Source organism: Rutilus rutilus (assembly GCF_951802725.1).
Source record: "Rutilus rutilus genome assembly, chromosome: 1".
NCBI lineage: Eukaryota > Metazoa > Chordata > Actinopteri > Cypriniformes > Leuciscidae > Rutilus > Rutilus rutilus.
Window position 1 is genome coordinate 56,171,769 of NC_140209.1, and position 23,443 is coordinate 56,195,211.

At 37.6% G+C, this 23,443-nt stretch overlaps 2 protein-coding genes across 2 annotated transcripts; both read right to left on the reverse strand.

Moving 5' to 3' along the window:
- Positions 1-2,148: 2,148 nt before the first annotated feature.
- Positions 2,149-5,911, reverse strand: noxo1a (NADPH oxidase organizer 1a). The gene is made up of 8 exons (XM_084422463.1): positions 5,783-5,911; positions 5,179-5,259; positions 5,001-5,073; positions 4,739-4,922; positions 4,466-4,635; positions 4,248-4,355; positions 3,611-3,728; positions 2,149-3,168 (listed from the first exon to the last, which is right to left on the reverse strand). The coding sequence occupies exons 1-8, from the start codon at positions 5,846-5,848 to the stop codon at positions 2,553-2,555; spliced, it is 1,416 nt and encodes a 471-aa protein (XP_084278589.1). The 5' UTR covers positions 5,849-5,911; the 3' UTR covers positions 2,149-2,552.
- An 8,338-nt stretch (positions 5,912-14,249) lies between these two features.
- On the reverse strand, positions 14,250-21,549 carry gid4 (GID complex subunit 4 homolog). Its single transcript, XM_084406148.1, has 6 exons — positions 21,152-21,549; positions 20,271-20,330; positions 19,268-19,375; positions 19,067-19,168; positions 17,857-17,987; positions 14,250-17,123 (listed from the first exon to the last, which is right to left on the reverse strand). Exons 1-6 carry the CDS (start codon positions 21,338-21,340, stop codon positions 17,060-17,062), a joined length of 654 nt encoding a protein of 217 aa, XP_084262274.1. The 5' UTR covers positions 21,341-21,549; the 3' UTR covers positions 14,250-17,059.
- Positions 21,550-23,443: the final 1,894 nt, after the last annotated feature.

Consider the following 23,443-nt stretch of genomic DNA (forward strand, 5'->3'; position numbering starts at 1 on the left):
CAAACGAATTTTTTTGGGAAGTCAATGAGCAACATTTAAGAATATCAATAAATGTTCAAATTAAAACTACTAATAGGATGATTTGGCCAATTTTACATATCAAATTCAAAATAATTTAACAAAGTAATTTAACCAAAATATGAGTATTCTACTTTTTTGAAACCCCATTGAAACTTTTAACATTGTACTTTATTTTTGTGTTTTCTGCGGTAATGGACAATGTCACGTTCCACAGAACTTGTATTTATCACAGAACATTCGTTAAATATCTCACTCTCAAAGTATCACTGAACTTCTAGCACTGTTCAAACAACCATTTCCAAAAACAAACTTGATCCTTCCTGCTCTTGCTGTAATAGTGCATATTGAGTCCTTTAAATGATACCGTGGCTTGTTCCCGCATCGTTTTTCCTGAAACGCTCAGTATCTTGTGCAAACAGTGAGGTGTGTGTGCACTGCTTAACAGTATTGAATGTTGGGCATCCCAGATTGCTGCAAGTGTTGGATACACAGCTTGGCAAGGATGCAGCTTGTATGCAATACTCTTTCCTTCTTTACCGATTACCAACTACATATGTTCTCTCTTGAGTTGATCTCGATGTTTGCATTAGTTTACACAGACAAGTAATTTGTCTGTTCTCTCTGAGAGAACGCAGCGACTCAGAAAATGCTGTCCCATTGTGCAGATCAGGATTTTGGACCAATGACATGTGAAACACAGCTACAGGATGCTAGAAACCAAGAAACAAATAAAACGTTTCACTTGTTTCAGTCACACCCGGTTACGCAAAAAAACATACCCAGATTTACACTGAGATTTAGCTTCTCATTTGTCACTTTATCTCATTGTGCCAGATTAAAACACTGTACAGCTTTGACTGCCTGATTGTCATCTAATCAGGTTTTTATTTTTTTATATATATATGCTTAAATGTCTTGGTTATTTACTTTGGTTATTTAAATATGCATGCAAAAAAACTGAAGCCAGCTCCTTAAGTCAAGGGTGTCCAATTCTGCTCCTGAAGAGTTGAGCTCCTCCAACTTGCTCCGACACACCTGCCTAGTGTTTCTGAAGACATTGAAAAGCTCGTTCAGGTGTGTTTCATTAGAATTGAAGCTAAATTCTGCAGTTTAGTTGCCCTCCAAGAACAAGGGGCTGTTCTTTGTACCTTGCTTAATACATCTAAGATGATTTGACAGATGACAGATATACTAATCGTGATAACTGATCTCTGGTGAATTTGGTTCTTTAAACGAATTTGCAGAATTGATTAAAATATCTGTATTAAACTGTCTGAGATTACTGCTCGTTCTTCTGTTCATTGGAAAGGGCAGATATATCGATATTCGAAACCATGATTGGCTATGCAGCGATTGGCTGGCGGCAACTTGGCAAGACAACGTAATCACATCATATTGGAAAAAGACGACCTTCATAATGAAACCGCCAAGCGACCAAAACGACGTTAAAGTTGTAATAAGATAAATGAAACGTGTACTGTTTGTTACATGATTCCCAATTATTTCACGATTTCTAGTATTCCTTAGTATTCACTCCCATAATAGCTGTCACTGTTCAAATTAATGTCTGGCTTAGACCAACTGTAGGCCTGCATGTGGTTTTAAAACCAAATTATTACCCCCCTCGTTGAAGTCAGTACCTGATTGCCTAATCCTAAACCCTCCCCCACAACTAATCCTAAACCTACCAATACTAGGGGGGTAATAATTTGGCGGGGGTCAAAATTCGGCACAACAACGGCAACTCCAGGATGATCTTCGAAGATCCGAACGATCATGGATCATGTCAAATCGTCAACAGTAAAATCCAGATAACTGAGTAATCCACATACGAAGAATGGCCCCAGGAGTAGACACCCCTGATTTAAAACCATAGTAATAATATGCTTGCAATTATTAAAAGTAACTTAAAACAGGAATAGCCAAGTCTGCTCCTGACTCCCCGCAGACTTCAGTTCCAACGCTGCTCCAACACACATGACTGTTATGTTCAAGTAAACCTGAACGCCTCGGTTAACCGGTTCACGTGTATTGAATTAGGATTTGAGTTAAACTGTGCAGGAAGGTTGTCCTCCAAGAGTAGGATTTGAAATCAATGACCCCTGCAGAAAATAAAACTCCAAAAATGCCAGTCTTTAGGACAACCATTTTATTAAATTCTCTCAAGAGTGTACAATGTATAATATATGTCAAGATATGCAATGCATATAAGGTACAAGTTAGATTTTCCACTATGGAAAGGTTTTTTCTTCGAAGAGCAAAAACTTAAGAAAGACCTAAATCTTGGATGAATATTCTGTTGAAGATTGTTCTATACATTTTATGTGCCTGATCCAAAGAGCAGCATCTCTAGTAGATTATCATCTGTAACATGCATAATATTCTGTTCCAAGAAGAAGAAATAGACTTCTAGGTTCTAATTTGACCATCAAGTAATCACATTATTATCACATGAGTGTTTTTGGTAATGAACAGTAACTCTTGTTTCTCCTCAAACATGTAACCTAAAGTACTGGACACATTGCAGTGACCTAACTGGTTCTTTGCAGGTTTTGGCGTGTAACGGTGGTGCAGCGTTTGAGTATCTCCTGAGCTTGGGGTCTGGCTGGCACCTTGGGGGTGGAGGGCATCTTGTTGAGACTAGGGTCTGATCGGCTGCTGATCATCTTGTCTTCTGTGGGACTTTCAACGCTCAGTCTGCCAGAAGAGTCAAGCGTAGGGGTGCGACTCCGGCGGAATCGCTGTTCTGCGTCCGTGCGATTTAACGAATCGTTGCCGGAGAAGCTGCTTTCGTCGCTGAACTCTTCGCTGTCCTCACTCAGACTTCTTTGCTGGCCGTTCTCTGCAAACTGCACTCGGATTGATGGAGTCAACCATGTCATACTAGCGTCCGACAGCCTACCCATTGAACGTGACATCAGCTTATCTCTAGGGTCCAGGGTGCCTCCTAGAGGTAGACGCAGGTTGCCCTGGGATCTGCTGAGCCCACGGTCGGAAGCCTTCAGGGAATTGTCTCCAGTTTGTTGAAGCCGTGCCAAGTCAAGAGTGGAGCTGGTCATCTCCCTCTGAGCGGGCATCATGCGAATCCGTGGGTTATTGTACGGTTGCAGGTACATAGATGGTACAAAGCCCGCCTTTCGATTGTACCTGAAGGATAGAGACAAAACAGCTGTCAATCGTTGAGGAATGGGTACTGGGTGGGTCAATTTCATTCAGTGGAAGTGAACAAGGAAGAAGCATAGGCAACGTCGGTCCTAAAGAGCCACTGTCCTGCAGAGTTTAGCTCCAATCCTGAGTATTGAAAAAAATACTCAATGGCCTGTAGCCTTAGTAATCCTGAAAACCTTGATTAGCTTGTTCAGGTGTGTTTGATTAGGGTTGGCGCTAAACTCTAGGACCGACCTTGGCTGCTCCTGGTCTGCACAGACTAGTCTGCAAAAATGAGGATGTAAAGCAAGTGCCAAGTTTCCCCAAGCGTTATCTACACGACACACGAGCAAGTAAAACATTCCTTCCCGTAAAATGACTGGTGTTTATTTCAACTGGTTACATCTGCTCATTTTCAGGAGTAAACAATATTGAAATTTACCTTATTATCCACCAGCCATTGTCAGACTTCTGTAACACCTCCACCACAGACCCAATCTCGACTGATATTTCATCACTGTTTATGGCTTTGTAACTTTTGGCTGCAACATAGAAAACACCTGAAGAAGGGAAACATAAGATTTGTTAAAGAACGGTCCTGGTCAACAAATGAATCCATTATTAATATACAACAGCAAGGGTTTCCAATAGAGTTTCCATGAGAATCCTGCAGAGTTTAGCTCCAATCCCAATCAAACACACCTGAACCGGCTAATCAAGGTTTTAGGATCCTTAGAAACTTCCAGGCGAGTGTGTTTTGGGGCATATTGGAGCTAAAGACTGCAGGATGTTGACCTTCAGGAGTAGGATTGGACACCCCTGTAAAGGGTTATTTTTTTTTGGCTGCTAGTTTTGGTTTAAAGATGCATTCCCAGTGATTTGCAACAAGCAAGTGACCACAATTCATTGATTTTCAATGAAACTTAACGGTATAAGCGTAATTAGGTTATATAAACTGTGGTTTCCAAAGAAAGGATGATTCAGAGCAAACAGAAGAATGTGAAAACTGCGGCCAAACCGGTTTTATTTCCAGATCAATGTAGACAGAACACACTAGAAACCACTAAACCATTTCTTACTTTCGCCATCCATCACATCAGGACCGTCATCAGCCATCTCAGCTCTCTGTAGATACGGAGCAGGAAACCAGGCGAGACGTTTGGCTTCATTCTCCACCAGCCACCATCCTGACAAGAAAAAGTAAAAAAACAACAAGGTCAGCAAACAATAAAGAGTGTTCTTAGAGGCTCCCTGCTTCTAGATGCTGTCTGTGTAGTTCGGCCAAATGAGTTCTCACCGTTTTGGTCTTTAATGAGCACATCCACAATCTCATCCACTTCAACCTTGAAGGGCTGATTCTTGGTGTCCTTGGTCTCATACGTAGCTACGCAGCGGTATGTTTCAGTAACGAAGGGTTGAGTCACCCCATTGCTCGTTTGAGTGGTCTCGGATGGCATGATCACAATACTGCAGAACAAAACAGAATCTTTAAATATTCTGTATACTATAGTTTTGAAAATTCATATATGTATTTATTTTCTGCTTTGCTTGTTTTGCAGTATTAGCTTACCTGTTTTTTGCAAAGTCAGCATTGAGGTCCTGGGATTTGGGAAGCAGGAACTGGATGAGCTCCGAGCTCTGGCAGATACGGGGATCGCTCTTCATCAGTTCACTGCAGTATTCGTCCAGAGTCTTCAGTCTGAGCATCGACTTACTGGCACTCCGCTTCTGCATGTTTTTTCGCACTCTTGCAGCTGCAAATGGATTTTTATTACTTAACAATGAGTACTTGAATTTGTATTGTTTTAAGGGGAAACTATTAGAGTATTTACCTTTGAACTTGGGAACAATCCTTCCTGACCTTTTCATGGGGTTTGAAGGAAGGAATTTCTTCTTGAGTTGTCTCTACAGAAATAACCATGCTTATGTTATTCTACTCAACTGAAGTCAGTATTTATACAGTAAAATAGGCCACAGAAATTGTTTTCAAATGAAATGATGGAGACTTACATGCAGTGTCTTGAAGTCTTCAAGCGATCTGTACACAGTGATCTCATTTTGATCTGACCAGAGAACGGTGGTCATGTACAACTGGGAAGAATGGGAAGAATGTGATTAGACGAATGTCAGTGCTTCTCTTTACATCAAAGCTCTCACTATACATTACAGTCTTCATGCTATTGTGTATTTAGTTAGGTAAGTAGGCCTACTGAATGAATTACCTATACATAAGATAGTCTATCCCTATTTATATCTGATGTGACCCTTCAAAATGACATATTCCAGTTAATAAGTCATGTTATCATAGCCTTTATTTTTATTATTTAAAGAAAAAAAGTTAACTAGCTACCACATAAAGCATATTTTATGTTAACTGACCAAAAAAAAAAAAATGTTTTACAGTGTGAATTACTTTTAAATGTTTCACGGAGCTGTTTGTAATTCCACATTGTTATGTTATTATTACTCCAGTATTTACTTATGTCAATTTTAATAATATGTAAAATTGTAATATGTTGGAACATTCTCAAACATCATCGAGACGTTCATTCAAAACAACGGTAATGTAGCTTTTTAATAATGCATGCAAAATGTAAAAATTAAAAAGTCTTACTTTCGCTTCTTCTTTTTGCATCACTCCAACAAGCTGAATATTGACAGGATATCTTTGCTCCTCCATATTGATCAGGTAATAGGCTGCTGTAGTAGATGTGTTGTCTGCAGCTCTTGCTCTGATGTTTGACTGACTGCTGCTCTGCTGCGCTCTTATTACACCTCCAGTCAGAGGCGGGAACATGCGCGGCGCGCGCGCGCTCCCGCTGCAATTTCACAAACCGGTAAGTCCGATATTACATCAACAATATTTATTGGAAAGAGCATGTTCGTCTTTATAACAGAAGATACGATACAATACAATACAAAAATCTTCAAGATACAGTACAATCTTCACATGTATAACGGATTATACACCTTACACCATTTTTGACACATTAAAAACAGCCCTTTGCGTGGTGGAATAAGTAATGCATATAGAAATATATGGTTAGTATCTTAATTTAAACTTTATTATTTTATTAGTTCATTAACTAATTATGCTAACTCAACTAATTTAATGTAAAGAGCTGGATACTATTAGGCCTAAATAATGTCAACTAGTAAATGCAGGCTATTGATTAGAGTTGCCAGCCATAGACTAAAGATTTTTCTAGTCAATATTAAGCAATTAGTGACTATACTAATCGCACGTTTATATTAATTAAATCTTGGGTGCATCATGGAGGAATAGCTTATTCCGCGCTCAAGCTCATGCATAAATCTGGCCGCAAAGCACCGGCAAAAGTAGACCAATGATAATAAATATGTCTTGTTTATTAATAAACTAGTGTTTTCTAAATCAGTGTAGGCTGCAAACATATCTCCATACATCTCCGCTGTAATTTAGATGCGCCTTTAGAGAGAAATGCACTTTTTATACGGACAGGATTACATAATCAGATGGTAGTGGTACCCTATTTGCTTTCGATGCGATATTTTTCGTTGGTGAACATTTCAAGCTTTATATAGGTATATTTCTCATGTCTGTGAGTCTAGTCTATATGGCTGTTTATTTCATTGATTTATTTTCATTTTTGAGACGGAGACCATGAAAGCGCGTCCTGTTTGTTTTATTTGATTGTACAAAAGCACAACGAAATAAAAGTAGTCGAATGATGTATTATTTCTGTATGACCAGAAATGATGGAGTATTTTAAGTTGTTTCCACTGTTGATAGGAAAATGCAAGTGACCGCGCCGGCGCCTCCATGCAGTGCGCGCGCTCCACACTCCGCACAAACACTTATATGTGCCTAATGCACTGCAAATTAAACAAATACAACACTTTACCTAAATTAATATAGTCTGTGGGCTACAATAACTTATGTTTATTTTATTGGCTACTTATATTTTTCATTTTTGTTTTGCATTGAATACCATTTAAATGATTTGTTGTGCACAGCAATGCCATCCTCCCATAGAAAGCCACGTTAAGAGTTTTCTATGGGAGGAAAACGCTTCAGGTATAATTAAACGCAATGCGTTGTATATTCTGTATTCTGTAGGCTACATGTGCTGTATTAATAAGGTGTGCATAATTTGATATTTTAACAAGAATGTCCATTGGGGGCTGCTACTATTTACTATTTCAGCTTTTTGAACGTAGAAGTATGATAAAGCCAAAGGCTATATAAATTGTATGTAGATAAAGGCATATTTTGTACATGACTACTATGCCAAGAACCTTTTGACTAAAATATTTATAAGTTTCAATGAGATTTTTTCTTTTATTTATGTTTACTCAACAGACTCTGTTTAGTCTGTTTTTGGGAAGGTTACAACTTTGGTGTTCAACATATTGTTTCAGAAATGCAAACAATTAAAGATTGAATTTTCACCTTCATTTGGTTGGTTTTTCGTTGTTTAAGACTACTTTAAGACTATTTGTTAAATAAAAAATTGATCATTGAAGTAGTTTTTAAAAGAGGTAGACTGTTGTTACAATTCACCTGAGTTTGATTCAGATTCAATTAGATGGGCAGTTTACACCCAGATCAACTTATCCTTAACCTGGGGCAAACTGAGTCACAGGAACACTTTTTTATGAGAAGCTATATCTATTTTAGAACGCTTTGTAATAGACGTATTCTGATCATTTAAAATGATAGGAAACTTTAGATACTTTTTTATTGTACTATTTCCTAATTTTGTCCTTGAGGACCACATACGTAAAAAAAAAAAAAAATGGCTCATCTTACCCCACTCTCCCCTAATGAAAACACTTTTTACAGTAAGCCAATTTAATAGTTCAAGCCCTTCTCCACATCAAAGTCATCATCACTGTGTCACTGAACAATGCTGACATTTTCATAAATCCGTTTGTTGAGCACGTACAAGGAAAAACCCTTGACATTCCAGGAAATAGAAGCTAAGGTTTAATGTTATGGGGTTATAAGGAAACGTAGGCAGGATTCCTCTCAGAGGTGTGTCCAACACCTTTGTTTGCCTTAAAAAATTTTCACACCTAACCCTGATGTCAGTATTGACCCTCCTAACAGTATTGACTGACTCACTGAAAATCCCATTATTGAAATATCAGATTTGATTTTATGCAAATAGGTTTGTCTGTGCTAATGTTGTTTATTCAACTTCTTCATTACTCATAGAAAAACCCGTATTGCTCAGATTTAGGGATATCTGAGGAAAAACAAAAACGTTATACCTAATTAATACCTCAATTCTGGTGCTTATTAAAAAAATGTGAGCTATTACCTATGATCAGATTTGCTATTGTTTCCTGGCAGACATCAAAATGACATGAGCTCTGAAACCACAATAGCCACATCCATGAGATCATTTAAAATTACATACATTTCATGTTCAAGGTCATAGGTCTGTTATACGGCTTTCCACTTAGTGTCCACTGGTATTGCAGGAGTGAGCAAGTATTTGACACGTACAAATTGAATCCATAAACACAGATGTAAAATGCAAATAGTGTCTTTATTGTGCTCCAATAAAAATAAATAAATAAAAACATTGCTTCCAATTAGCTTCCTGTGGTGTCTCATTCTTTCAAGTTCATAATATGAAGTCCATACCTTGCAGATACTGCACACACACATTGTCCAAATTGTTTCTTTGAATGTCACTCTTTACCAATCAAGCCTGATGCAATAACACACAATAACACAATCCCGCAAAAAATGGCGTGCTTCTCGACTACCAATACACACTTATCCTTTGTCGTTACCCAAGTGCCCTTAATATACAATGTCAGAACGCCACCTAATGGACTGAATTGAATGAAAATGGCTCCTACAGGTCAGTTTCAAATGAGTGTGAAGTTATCATTATTAATTCCAGAAGTATTTCACTGATTCTTGAGATAAGGGACAAAACATGTTTTAGATGTTAGTTTTTAACATTATTATTTTATTTTTTTTACATTCACCTCGTAACTTAAATGGTCAACTCCGTCAGACGCATTAAAAAGCATGCTATTTTAATTTGATTCATCCAACAATCGTGTAAAGTCTTCAACTATGTAATAATGGTGTTCAGTAAAGGAGCTAAGTAAAAAAAAAAAAAATATTATTCTGGGTTTATTTCCTGGGTTAGGGTTATTATGAACAATCCAGTTCCTAAACTACTTAGGCTAATTCTCTACCCTCCTTTTTAATTTTAAACATATAACTAATGTTCTTAGGTAGGCTAAATCAGATATCATGTAGTTCAGTTGATGTTTTAATATTTTAACACAATAAATGGAAAATGAACAGAAACCTGTATCTGACATTAAATATTCACAGAGTTGACAAAGGTTCAACTGAGGTTCCAACAACTGATTGACAAGACAACAAACTAAGGCAACTAACTCATTTTTAAGCTAATATTTAATTTAATACAGTAATCCTTCCAGTGGTTTGTTTGTCTCCTTTTAGCGGTACAGTACATCTCATTCTGAGTCTCTAGTAGCTCAAATAATATAAGAAGCATATGTTAGGTTGAGTGTAATGGTAAAAGCATTATTATGTGCTGCCTTGCAGCAACAGAAATGTTCCCAATGTGAATCCAAAGGATCTGTAACTGTACGTACATTTTATTTGTGCTTGACATGGATAACTTAAGTAGTGGGAAACTACTTTAGAGCGAAGTGTACACATTTTTTACTCTTCCATTCGGGCTCAGCCTGACTCAGAGGTGCAGAGGCAGCGTTATCAGCGCTGGGCTCAGAATATCTGCTTATCTGGACGATTATCTGATATGCGCTCACTCACGGGAGTGTGCGGAATGGGACACAGAGATGATCACGTCTCATCTCACGAATCAACTATGCCAAAAGCCAGCTGATTCCATCTCAGGAGAGACCGCGGCATACCGCGCTATGCTCTTGGAAAGAATGATAATGGCGTTTTATCAGTGCCTAGCCTAGTTTCGCAGGACACAGATGTCCTCATAAACCATGTTTACGTTGTAATACCCATGTCATTATACACATTTGTGTCCTCATACACCTTATACATGAACACACACACACACACACACACACACAATAACAGCAGGCCCTGACAGGAGGAGGACAGAGTAAAGGTAGCCTATACAGGACCTACAATTTCCACACTTTTATTAACCCCTGGTCCAGTGGACCCGAACATCCTAAATGTGTAGGGGGGTTGTACAGTGTGTGGTCATTGAAAATGTGTTCTGATATATATTCTTCACAGAAAATGAGCCAAGGCCAATGAGTCTGAGTTTGAAAAAATAATTAATCGTAGCCTATCATTTTTCTTTTGATAAAAAATGAAAACAGGTCCTACTCACCCGAACACCATACAAGGGTTAAATGCCAATACCAATGCGTCTTTTTAATGATCTACATGGATATTAAAATTAGGACTTTATCTGCAACCAGTACTAACTCTGACAGAAAATCAGCAAATTCTTTGATAAAGTCTGTATGGTGCCCTGGAGGCCTATATAGTAGCCAGGACAAATCTCAAACGTGATTATCGAGTGTTTCATTTAAACTAGATAATGTTACATTAACCACCAACACTTCAAAAGAATTATATTAGACTTCTCAGTAAATAATTTTTCCCCCTGCCTTCTGGCCGGAGATATAGATCTATCTATCTATCTATCTATCTATCTATCTATCTATCTATCTATCTATCTATCTATCTATCTATCTATCTATCTATCTATCTATCTATCTAATACTGAAGATATTTGCCTTTCAGACGAGGTTCATGTTTATAACAGTAATCTTGCGGGGTGGACTCATTTAAAGTAATGTAATCGTCTGGGTTTAGCCAGATTTCTGTCAAACAAAGCACATCTATATTATAGTCTGTAATCAATAAGTGCTTTTTAAGAAAGGGATCGGTATCTGTGTTTTATTTGTTGAACATCAATTACATTTTTACCCTTAAATGGGTTTGGGAGTTTTTGGTATGTCCTCATATAGAGACATATGGTAAGGGCAATTAACGGCAAATATGCTGTATTTAATGATGTGAAATACAACAATAATAATAATAATAATAATACAAAGCAGTAAAAAGGTGGAATAGCATTTCTCTATATGAAAACCACTAAGACATTTAAATAATAAAATATGCAAAAATACTAAAATATCATATAAAAAAAACTTCCAAACTGAAAATTGAAACGAAACATGCAGACTTTATACTAGTGTTATTTTATTATCCTTGATGTACCATAATACTTTTTGTTAATATTTTGAATTAGATTATATATAATTGTAATATTTCTATATAGTTTTTATCATTATTATATATATATTTTTTTTTTAGTTAGCTACTTCAACGTAATCTTAATGTAAAGGAGAACTGTTGCCTTGGCAAATAGCTGAAATATTTTAGTTATAATAATCGTTTTTTAATTAATTTTTTCAGTTAATGTTTATTTTATTTCAAGAAATTTAAAAAGTTCTCCTTAATATCTTAGTTTTAGTTAATGATAATGCTTTATAAAGGGGGTTCGGCGATCGCTGACGGGAATATGCAAATCCTCATTAACCTGCCAACTTCAGTGATTACAGGACTGGATTTCCCAACTTCCCAGCAATGTCCTGGCAACCGCCCAGAACACCCTTGTGATTTTAGGCAAGCATTGCTGACATTTTCTTGTAAAACAAAACATAAACATTGAGTTTATTGCACATTTTACTTGTATCTCTGACTAACTGACTTTGAAAGGGGTGCCAAACCAATGACAGAGATGATAATCCTCGTTTGCTTCGTGTTACAAATCATTTAGATTTATGCTGTGATCAGAATCAAGCCTTTCCTTTAACACTGCATTTTAAAGGCGGTGTGAATGTGGTTATACTAACACTGCTGGTCAGCAGTGCTACCTTCACAGATAAGAGTGTCCCAGAGATATGGACATCAACCAGAGCAGGATCAGACCAGTTGAGTGTTTGAGATTCTCAACAAATTCTGTGTGAATTTTCACTCCAAGCTTTATCTTTTCTCCCCTTTGAGGCGAGCAACTTGTGAAAGTGATCACTTCTACAATCACTGCATCACTGTCTCCTCTCCACCAGTAAGCTGGTGTGTGGTGGGCGTTCTGGCGCAATATGGCTGCCGTGGCATCATCCAGGTGGATGCTGCACATTGGTGGTGGTTGAGGAGATTCCCCCCTTCCATGTAAAGCGCTGTGAGTACCTAGAAAAGCGCTATATAAATGTAACGAATTATAATGGACAACAGGTTTTCATTACACTGACATCACTCAAGCTTAATGCACAAAAGTGCAAATGTTTAACATTGTTATGTAACCTATGCATTACTAGATGTTTTCCTTTAAGGAAGATACATATTAACTGGCCTCTTCCTCGAGTCCCTTCCTGTTGTGAATCATATGAATCGCTCTTGTTTACAAAGAATAATAAAAAGACTTGTCAGTGTCATTTACTTTTTGACGTCAAGAACATTGTGAAACATGCAATGCGTTGGGAAATATTTTGGGAAATATTTTGTTGTCATTTTACTGTAGGATTGTCGTTAGCCACATGACATAATTTAGTGATAAAAAAAATGCTGGTGTAAGTTATAGGTAATAAACTACTGGGACAAAACTCCAAAGGCACGTGCCCAACTTAACAATGGGGAAAAAGCACACTTCAGTATTAATTCCTCTTCCTTGATTCCTGCTACATATATTTATAGTCTCAACAGTCTCAGGAATCAAGGAAGAGGAATATATATATATGTGTGTGTGTGTGTGTGTGTGTGTGTGTGTGTGTGTGTGTGTGTGTGTGTGTGTTGAGACTATATATATTCCTCTTCCTTGATTCCTGCTACATATATTTATAGTCTCAACTTCAAAAGTTATAGTCAAGTAAAGGTAAGATTTTTTTTTTTGTATTCTGCAAAGATGAATTAAATTGATCAAAACTGACAGTAAATACATTTATAATGTTACAAAAGATTTTTATTTCAAATAAATTTTAAAGTTTTTTTTATCTTTCTACTCTTTCCACAAAAATATTAAGCAGCACAACTGTCTTTCAGCATTGATAATAATAATAATAATAAATGTTTCTTGAGCATCAAATCATGATTTCTGAAAGATCATGTGACACTGAAGACTGGAGCAATGATGATGAAAATATGAAAATTCGGTCTATTCTGTTTTGACTCATTTGACTTGAACTCAAGGTAATATATTTATAAACAAAAATGTATTTAGTCATAACCGTGCACCATTTTCTGAAATCAACTAGGCATAATGAGACTGTTTAATAATGTGGCACACAACTGTTTAAAAGTGCACTGCTGCATGATGTTGGAGTGCATTTAGATCACAGCCCATGCACTAAAGAGATGATACTACGCCATCTGCTGGTTGAAAGAGCTGCTTACATTTCCAAAATGTAGCCCACATATCTTTGTGTATTAGAATTCTTCATTTCATGTACTGTCTGCAGTTTGCATCAAACCTTTGAGATTTTCTATCCGTACACTCTTAAAAATAAACCTTCAGCATACCTTATGCGCCAGAGAGACGCGGGCGCCGCCATCTTTAGAATACTGTTTTTGAATGTTTTGAACTTCCGGTCGCTCTGTATGTTTCTATGGCGCTGCTGTCCAGGAGTAATTAGCTTTTTAAGTGGATTTACTTAATGAAAAGTTAACGAAAGTTATTATGAGGACTGTAATGTTTAAAGCAGATGACTTAAATGTCAGTCGACCGGGAAGATTTTAAAACTTTTTTTTTAAAAGATTTTATTAAGTTCATTAATAAACACGCAAAATCGCTGTGAAAATACAGACCGGAAGTCAAAAGACAACGAGCGCAGCGCTGAAAAGGGGCGGGGCTACATAAGGTCTGGTGTAAAAAATGTTCTTCACACCAAGAAAAAAAGAAAGAAAAAAAAGTTCTGCTTTGGGAACCAAAAAGGGTTCTTCTATAGCATCACTGCACAAACAATCAAACAAACCGCTTTCGGGACCTTCATTTTTTAAAAGAGATTGATTTTTGTATCCAGTGCTCCCATAAAGACCAACTCACATCTGTGTTCAATAGTCTTTATTTTTCTTATCCCTTTGTGGCAATAAAAAGATGACTCATAATTGTAGAGAATTAAATCTTTTGTGTACACCACAGCACTATTATGTTTATGTACATCTGTACTGTAACAGCATGTGCAGTGGCCTTTCAGTTTCTTAGCATTTATTTAAATAAATCTTGACCTTCAGGCTGCAGACTATTAGGTGCAACAATCAAAACATCCCACATATTCATAAACATCTTTCTGAAACCATGTTTACAAAGTAGAAAATAAAGGAAGAAAAAAAAAAAAAGTCAAATTTACACATATTTGAAAAACATGCCAATTATTGGGTATTTTGCATGGGAAACAATGTGCATTAATAGTTGGATTTGGGCAATTCTTCTGTATTGTCTTGCTGTGTACGTACAGAATGTCATTTAGACGTCTCAACATAGCTAGGTTGAAATGTGTGAACCTGTTGTTAAATTCTCACTAGTCTACAATTAAAAAGGAGGTTTGGCGGATGAGGTACAGCAATCTTTCATTTCAAACGCCTCAAAACACTTTCATAACCTGAACACTTGCATTCGTACATGTCGTTTCTGTCTGTACAGAGCTTAAACTAATGCTTATAAAAGTGGTTTCATAGACAAATCTCGGACTTTTAAGGCAAAGGGTTGGACTAAAGCTTAAAAGGATATATCATAAATGTTTCTCCCAGACTTCCAACGCCTCACGAAAGGTTCCTTAAAGCCTCAGCCGTTATATTTGTTGTGCGTTGCTAGACTGTAAAGGATGTAGACCACGGCCGTCAAGAACGACTCGAGGCTGATGGGTAGTTTAAAAGAACAGTGTTGGTCCATCATCTGGACTGTTTGCTTTTAAAAATCTTCCTGAGCCCTCCAATAAAAACACTTGCTTATCCATCATGATCTCATGAAAGTTGCGCAACGCCTTGCGTTCTGACACGCCACCTGACATTGGTGCGAATATCAATCAACACTCGCTGAGCTGTGAATATTAAAGTGAACAAAGTGATAAGATACTTGCATGGAAGCCTGTTTCTGCCATTAAATAAAAAATAATAAATTGTAAAAAGGAAATTGCGACTTTATAAAAATCACACAATTCTGATTTGATTTCTCAATTCTGAGTTCATATATCACAATTCTGAGTTTACATCTTCCAATTTTGACTTTTTTTTTTTCAAATCAAAATTCTGTTTAAATCTAGCAAATCTGAGTTAAAAAAAAAAAATTGAATTCTGAGTTTACATTTCGCAATTCTGAGTTTTTTTTAAATCGGAATTCTGAGTTTTTTTTAATCGGAATTCTGAGTTTACATCTTCCAATTTTGACTTTTTTTACTGGAATTCTGAATTTAAAATTTGATTTTTCTGACTTTTTTTAATTTATTTTTTAAACTGGAAATCTAAGTTTAAATCTTGCAATTCTGACTTTTTTAAATTTTAATCAGAATTCTGAGTTTACTTCTAATTTTGGCATTTTTTTTACTGGAATTCTGAATTTAAAACTTGCATTTCTGACTCTTTTTTTATTAGATTTTTTTACCGGAATTCTAAGTTTAAATCCTGCAATTCGGACTTTTTTTTTTTAAACAAAATACCAGAATTCTGTTTACATCTTGCAATTCTGACTTTTTCCCTCAGAATTCAGAGTTATTGTGAGATATAAACTCACAAAAGTGAGAAAAAGGTCAATCATGAGATGTAAACTTAGAATTTTTTTCAGAACAATGACTATTTTGCAATTCTGAGAAAACAATATCAGAACTACAAGCTGTTAAATAAAAATTGCAAGACATATACTCAGAACTGCGAGAAATAAGTCGGAATTGTGCGATTAAAAATTAATTACCAAAACAATTACCTATTATTATTTTTTTTATTCTGTGGCAAAAACAAGCCTCCATATACTTGAGATTCTTACAAGCTGAGATTTTTCAGGTTGCATAGCAAAACAAGGAGCGTAAAACTACCAACAGATTTTTTTTTTTCTTCAAAATCAGACATTAATGTTTTATCCAAAGCAGCTCTACAAATAGCTTAACCACGGTGGGATAATATATGCCTCTTTCCATAACACCCAACTCCATTTCATTTCATAATAAAAAATATATCACACGTAGAAGCGAAAGACCCAGCTGCTATATATGTGACTTCTGATGATACACCTTACGTTAATAAAAAACGTCTGAGGGCCAAGCAAGCCACAGACAACAGCAACTCTCTGTACCCATCATATCGCACACAGAATCTTTGATACTTCTGTAAAAGACGTCCCCGGTGTCTGTATACACTGTCCTGATCACAGTCATTTCCACAGTCTTTTCATACAGAACGATTAAAAATAAATTAAAACAAATTTCAACATTTCTAGATTGACCATGCTGCTTTATGAAATAACAAGGCAAAAACAAACAAACAAAAAATAAAAAACTGAAAAAATAAAAATAATCACAATTGGCTCTTCCATCCTGAAAAACTGTGATCTTAATCCCCAAACCTTACGGATAAAATTGGTTTTCTAAGATGATCGGAGGACAGAAGCATTAAAAGCTCAAAAACATAAAAGAAAAACCAAAACGCTAACACTGCTGCGAATCCCCGAATCCCTCTCGCTTGATCGGCCTGCGTACGGTCTCCTGAAAGAGTTCTCCATCATCTGTACCTCCGTTTTATTCTTTCACTGAGGGGAGAGGACAGCCGAGTCCTCCACGTATGCATTAGACAGTTCCTCTCTTTCACTCATGTCCATTTCCCCTGTCCGCTGTAGATTCACCCTCTTGCCGTGACGCGAGGACTTCAGTGTCACCGGAACTCATAGATGGGTGCGCTGTGTTCAGGGACGTGTGTGAGGTTCAGAGACTGATACCTGATCAGAAGAATATGACAAATAAAAATTGGGTTCTTGGGACTAGGCGATATATTCAGAATATTTACGATTTGTGATTTAACACACACACACACACACACACACACACACACTGTATATACATATATATATTTACATACATACATACACACATATATATATATATATATATATATATATATATATATATATATATATATATATACACACACACATACATATATATATACACACACACACAGGTATACATATACATACACACACACACATATATACATACATATATATACACATATATATATACACATACATACATATACATACATACACACACACACATATATGACAATTAATAGGTCATTTTCATTGCCATTTAAATGAAATTACTGAACTTAAATATATGAGCTTGATAAAAATGATCATTCTAGAAGAAAATTTCAGATGGCACTTAGAGGCTTTTGCATCTGAACTCTTCATATATATATATATATATATATATATATATACACACACATAAACATATATATTTATAAGCGATGTGCGGAACGACTAATTTCATTAACGTTTAAACTAAAATTAAACTACATTAAACTAGTCGTCGACATTTGAAGTGGATCAAAAAATTTCATCAAAGTTGTCCTAAGACAATAATTTTTTTATTGTTCAAAATTCATGTTGACTACTGTATATACACTCACACACTCATCTTCATTTTCTATATATTTATATATACCATTCAGAGCTTCTGTGGTAGTAGTAACCCTCTATGGTGGCGGTGGACTTCTGGAAACAGATGTAGTAGAAGCCAGCGAAGGAAGCACCGCTGATGTCTTTGATAGTGTGATCTGGAACTAGGAACTGCTCCTGAACCAAACAAACAAACATTTCACAGTAGGACTTTTTTGATTATTTACATTTATTTCACCAGCTTTGTATATTTATTAGGGATGGGCACGAGTACCTCGAATGTGACAGCGACGATCGATCATGAAAACGATGATCGGCCTGCTATTTTATTCTGTTTGGTTATTGCGGCATTTGGGGCGGTTCCTGAGTTCTGATTGGTTAGCTTCCAGACCGGCCAAATAAAGTGAAACCGCACACACAGTGGTGACTGGAATCACTTTGATCGTCAAATGCAGTTAAGCGCAAGATGTGCTTTAGCTTTTCAGCATGTTCACGAGTTAGCTACACATCAGACTAGCACGGTCAAGGTCATGTGCGCATTCACGTCTTTCTGTCAAGCAGCTGTTCCTTTTAGATGCTTCTTTTTCGATAACATTGATGCATCATAATCTAGCAGTTATTTTTTCTATTCATACGTTCATGGTTTCATGTCATATTTCTATTTGTCAACATTAATTTTCATTTTCCTGACGGACACCCCCCGTCAATGATCGAAATCCCTAATATTTATACAAAGCAGCTTTTATGGATTTGTATACATGCACTACCTTTCAAATGTTTGGGGTCAGTAAGATTGTATTTATGTTTTTGAAAGAGTCTAAATCGCACCAAGGCTGCATTTATTTGATAAAAAAAACAGTAATGTTGTGAAATATTATTACAATTTAAAATCACTTTTTTCTAGGTTAATATATTGTAAAATGTAATCTTGTGATTAAAGCTGAATTTTCAGCATCCTTACGCCAGTCTTCAGTGTCACATGATCCTTCAGAAATCATTCAGATATGAAGATTAGATGAAACATTTCTTCATATTATTATTATCAATGTTAAACACAGTTGTGCTGTGGAATTTTTGTGGAAACTGTGATACTTTTGATGAATAGAAAGTTCAAAAGAACAGCATTTATTTTTGTAACAATGTAAGAGCATTGCTGAATAAAAGTATTAATTTCTTTCAAAACCAAAACAAAGTCTTACTGACCCTGAAATTTTGAACGGTAGTGTATATGGTTTCGGTCGTGATGTGCACCGTACCTTCCACCGCATGAAGACGTAATCACTGTTCTTTAGTTCTTCATAGTCAAAATCATCTGAATTAAAGCTTTTTGCGTACTGATAAAATGCTTGAAACTTCCCCTGAGAAAAAAGAAAAACATGTTTAGCAGATCAGTTTCTACTTGAGTCATGGCGCATAATTATTATGCATTATAAACACAATGAATCTATATTTATTACCCAGTGTTTTCGGTCGACATCCTCATCCGCATCCCATTTCCTGGTTAAAAAGGGCCGTTTCTTGCTTATGATCTCCCCGGCAAAGAATGTAGTGAGAGTGGGATATTCCTACAGAGAGCAATAGAGCAGGATGAGTGACACTTCACCTTCTGTGAGCTTTATAACGTGGTCTGACTCAATACATACTTCTGATAAAGTCACACAAATGTTTCAGGAAACATAAAATCGTGAATATATTACAATGATGTCAATGCACTTTTTATGTGGCCGATACGTTTTCTAAAGAGTGTGTCATTGATTAGACTGTGATATACTTCCTTGTCACGTGATGTTTTAATAGCATCTATTATTTAAACTTATGTCATTGAAGTTGGCAAGTACAAGTCATTTCCATGAATCAGTTCAAAGTGTTCATTTAAAATAACTGATTCAAACTCTGATTCAATTATTCACTCGCATACTAACCCCAAAATGTTTAATACTCTGTACTGTTATATTGGTGCATATGAGTGAAAATTATCATTCTTGTTCTTGCATTAACATTTTGAATCTACTTGTTTGAAGTATATATGAATATAAGTTTTTTTATTTATTTTTTTATCACGCATTTAATACATTTCAGGAAAATGACACAAATATCAAGATAAATACCGGACAGTGTCATATTTCCTTTGACACACAGCAACTGAGATGCATATCAATAAATGAGTTGCCCATTTAAGTGCATTAGGCTTCTTAAAGTACACTTAGGCTTCTGTATCTTGATAATATCAAAGACTAACTTTCAGTGTGTGTCAGTCAGTCAGTGTCAGAGTCCAAATCTATTGTGCTCCAGTATTAAAACCAGAAAACAAGACCACAAAAGCAGAATCTCCATTCAGACAAACGACAAGAGTGCTTATGTTTGCGTCATGCCCTGCCATACACAACAGCTACTAAAGAAACATATAGCAGGTCACAGTATGATAACAGAAGTCGAAACGCGGTCAGCTTGACCACTCACCTCTGTCAGACCTTTGATCTTGAGGTATCCACACAGGTACGAGTCCTCCATGGTCACATGCTGTGGGTCAGAAGCAAAGGGTTTTCATAAAATCACTATAATGGTGTACTTGGCACAACTCCAGACCACAAGAACAGATCTGCTAATGTGGGTCAGTTAATAACATTCAACAAAAACCTCTGAAAATACTAATCTGGACTCAAACATGAAGATACGACTCACTCTGGATGCCCTACTTAGAAATGGGTAACGGATCTATACCGATTAAATATCCAGATTCACTGACATGCAATATTTGACACATTGCACAATGAGCACTGTAATCACACAAGTAAACTACCTAGACAGATAGTATGATGGACATTTTTACATAGTAGGCTGGCTAACGTTACCCACAAAGCAAACAAACAGCATATGGGCTCACACTCTCATAATATAGTGAGCTGCCTACCTAGACCGCATGTAGGCTGCCTACTATGTAGGTTTTAAGTCCAAAATAGCTGACAAACTGGTAGCCAGCATATTAATTTTGGGCTTCATATTCTCACAACATAGTGAGCACCCTACCTAGACAGCATTTTTTTTTTTTTTTTACTCAAAAGCTACATAGTAGACTCATAGCAGCTACCTACAAACAAACAGTATGTTTGGGTTTCAAAGTTTCACAACCAAGTGAGTGAACACCCTATCTAGACAGCATTTCTGGACTCAAACCCTACCTAGTAACTTTAGGCTGACTACCAACAAACAAACAAACAGCATTTTTGGGCTTCATAGTCCTAGTGAGCTGCCTATCGTTACCCTAGACAGCAGTCATTTGAATGCCTAGGTAGGCAGCTCACTTCTTACTGAGCATATCCACAGAGAGCAAAAGTGTTTACCTGCAGAACCACCTCGACATCATAGGAGTTTCCTTTGCTTTTCTGGTGCCCGCGGAACTGTGAGCCGCTGTAGAGCAGAGAGGTGTTGACGCCGGGCTGACGGGTATTGATCGGCGGGGGCGGAACGAGAGAGGCCGAGGCCATGCAGGCCAACGACGAGCCCTGACAGCAGTCGGTACGGACCGGCATGTTTGATCGCTTCTGCGGGGAAGTCCCCGAACACAACCACCTGAGCGTCGCTTATCCGAGACCCGGGAAGAGAAGAAAACGCGACACTGACAGCGCAGTGCGTGAGTTTCGGAGTTTCTCCCGCAGGACGCGCGGATGAGTCCCTCAGAGCAGAATGAAGGCGCTCAACAGCGAGTCATGTGATCCAGCATGCTGTTCTCTGATTGGATGACGAACATCGGGGAACTATGACGCTGGATGTTCATTGGCTACTCTGGAAAAGGCATGATGGGATTTGCAGTTCTACTACAAGAAAGCAGTACTGTAGAAATGTAGAGAATCGTTTATGTTGTGACAGCTGTTTCTAAACAATGAATTTGCTAATAAAACCTGTTTAACGTGGTATGTATATATATAAAATTCCATTTGTGTATACACACACAATTTAAAACAAATGTAAAAAAATTCTTAAACAAATTTGGCAGAAAGGATTGTGTTAGCTATGATAACATGTAATGACTTGTAAATGTATATATATATATATATATAATATATATATGTATAGCTTTATTTCCAAATTATATATAACTACCCACACACCCCATTTGAGAAATGCCCTTTTATGTAATATACAGCTCTCTCTCTCTCTCTCTCTCTCTCTCTCTCTCTCTCTCTCTCTCTCTCTCTCTCTCTCTCTCTCTCTCTCTCTCTCTCACTCTCTTTCTCTCAACAAATGGAAATGCTGCAGCACTCTTTACTCGTCTGTAGATGGAAGCATTGCATAAAGTACAAAAACAAACCCTACAACCTTGTAAAACTGATGATCTCAAAATGTAATAAACAAAACAAAGATAATACAGCTGCATACTTATCAACATCTAACAACAAAATAAGCAAACATAGTTCCCTTTCGAACGGTCACTTCGTATTGCGTAGCTATACGCAGTGGAGAAACTCCTTTTCCTCGATTTACTGAAGCTTTTATGTAAAACGCATTTGCAGCTGCACAGCCAGCACAGCCAGCACATTGAGCATCTGGCTTGCTCATAGGCTGGGCTGCAGCAACTACACATCCAATGGCGTGGGCGCCTCTAATGTGTAACCAATGAGCATCATCACACGTCAGAGCTCCCCAAGGGGGCGTGGCCTTAGCCTATAATAATCCCCCGAATTCGCCATTATAGCAGATATCACTCCTTCAGCGACAACTTCATGTCTCTGACTGTTTTACTGAGCTTCGCCGTTGAACAAGCCCTTCAGCCTGAGCGAGCATCTTTTTCAGCGGACTACGCCCTTTCTGCCGTTTTGCCCTGACGCTGTCTCACCTGTGGCTATCCGGCGACGACGATACATATCCTTTTACTAGCAATTTAGTGTTTCTAATATGCCTGGTTCATCTTGTGCCACGTGCGGAGGTAAGCTGCACGAGGCCGATGGACACGCGAGCTGCATTTCGTGCCTGGGAGTTCTCCACGCAAAATGCACTCTCTGCCGGCGGATGTGTGCCAAGTGCGGATGCATCTGCATGAGGCCTACAGGCTTATTACATCATGCGCTCGCGGCTAGCTCTCCTTTTGGACGGCAAACCGCCTCTCGCACTCCCCCCGTTTTCTTCCCTCGGAAGAAGCGCGTGGGTAGATGTTCGTGCGGCTAGCTCTCTTTACAACACAGGAGAGCTACCTCGCCCTCTGTTTTGCACGTCACACAGAAGTGCGTTTTCTCTGAAATGCTCTCTCATGCGCTTGCCCGCTTCCTTCCCTCATTGAGCAGCGACGGAAGAAGCGGTCGGTCAGATGTGCGGATCGGCTTATTACATCATGTGCTCGCGGCTAACTTTCCTTTGGGACGGCAAACCGCCTCTCACGCTCCTCCCGTTTCTTCCCTCGTCGAGCCTCGACGGAAGAAGCGTGCGGGTAGATGTTCGCGCGGCTAGCTCTCTTTACGACACAAGAGAGCTACCCCGTCCTCTGTTTTGCACGTCACACAGAAGCGCGTTTTCTCTGAAAATGCTCTCTCATGCGCTTGCCCGCTTCCTTCCCTCATTGAGCAGCAACGGAAGAAGCGCGCGGTCAGATGTGCACGCGGCTATCTCTCTTTACGACACAAGAGAGCTACCGCTCCCTT

Excerpts from the sequence above, each read along its gene's own strand:
- noxo1a (XM_084422463.1), bottom strand. The coding sequence starts at position 5,848 with ATGGAGGAGCAAAGATATCCTGTCAATATTCAGCTTGTTGGAGTGATG. Across the intron at positions 5,260-5,782 it reads TGCAAAAAGAAGAAGCGAAA|TTGTACATGACCACCGTTCT; the intron begins GTAAGACTTTTT and ends CATTCTTCCCAG. Across the intron at positions 4,356-4,465 it reads GCTCATTAAAGACCAAAACG|GATGGTGGCTGGTGGAGAAT; the intron begins GTGAGAACTCAT and ends TTTTCTTGTCAG.
- gid4 (XM_084406148.1), bottom strand. The coding sequence starts at position 21,340 with ATGCCGGTCCGTACCGACTGCTGTCAGGGCTCGTCGTTGGCCTGCATG. Across the intron at positions 19,169-19,267 it reads ATGTCGACCGAAAACACTGG|GGGAAGTTTCAAGCATTTTA; the intron begins GTAATAAATATA and ends CTTTTTTCTCAG. Across the intron at positions 17,988-19,066 it reads ACGTCTTCATGCGGTGGAAG|GAGCAGTTCCTAGTTCCAGA; the intron begins GTACGGTGCACA and ends TGTTTGGTTCAG.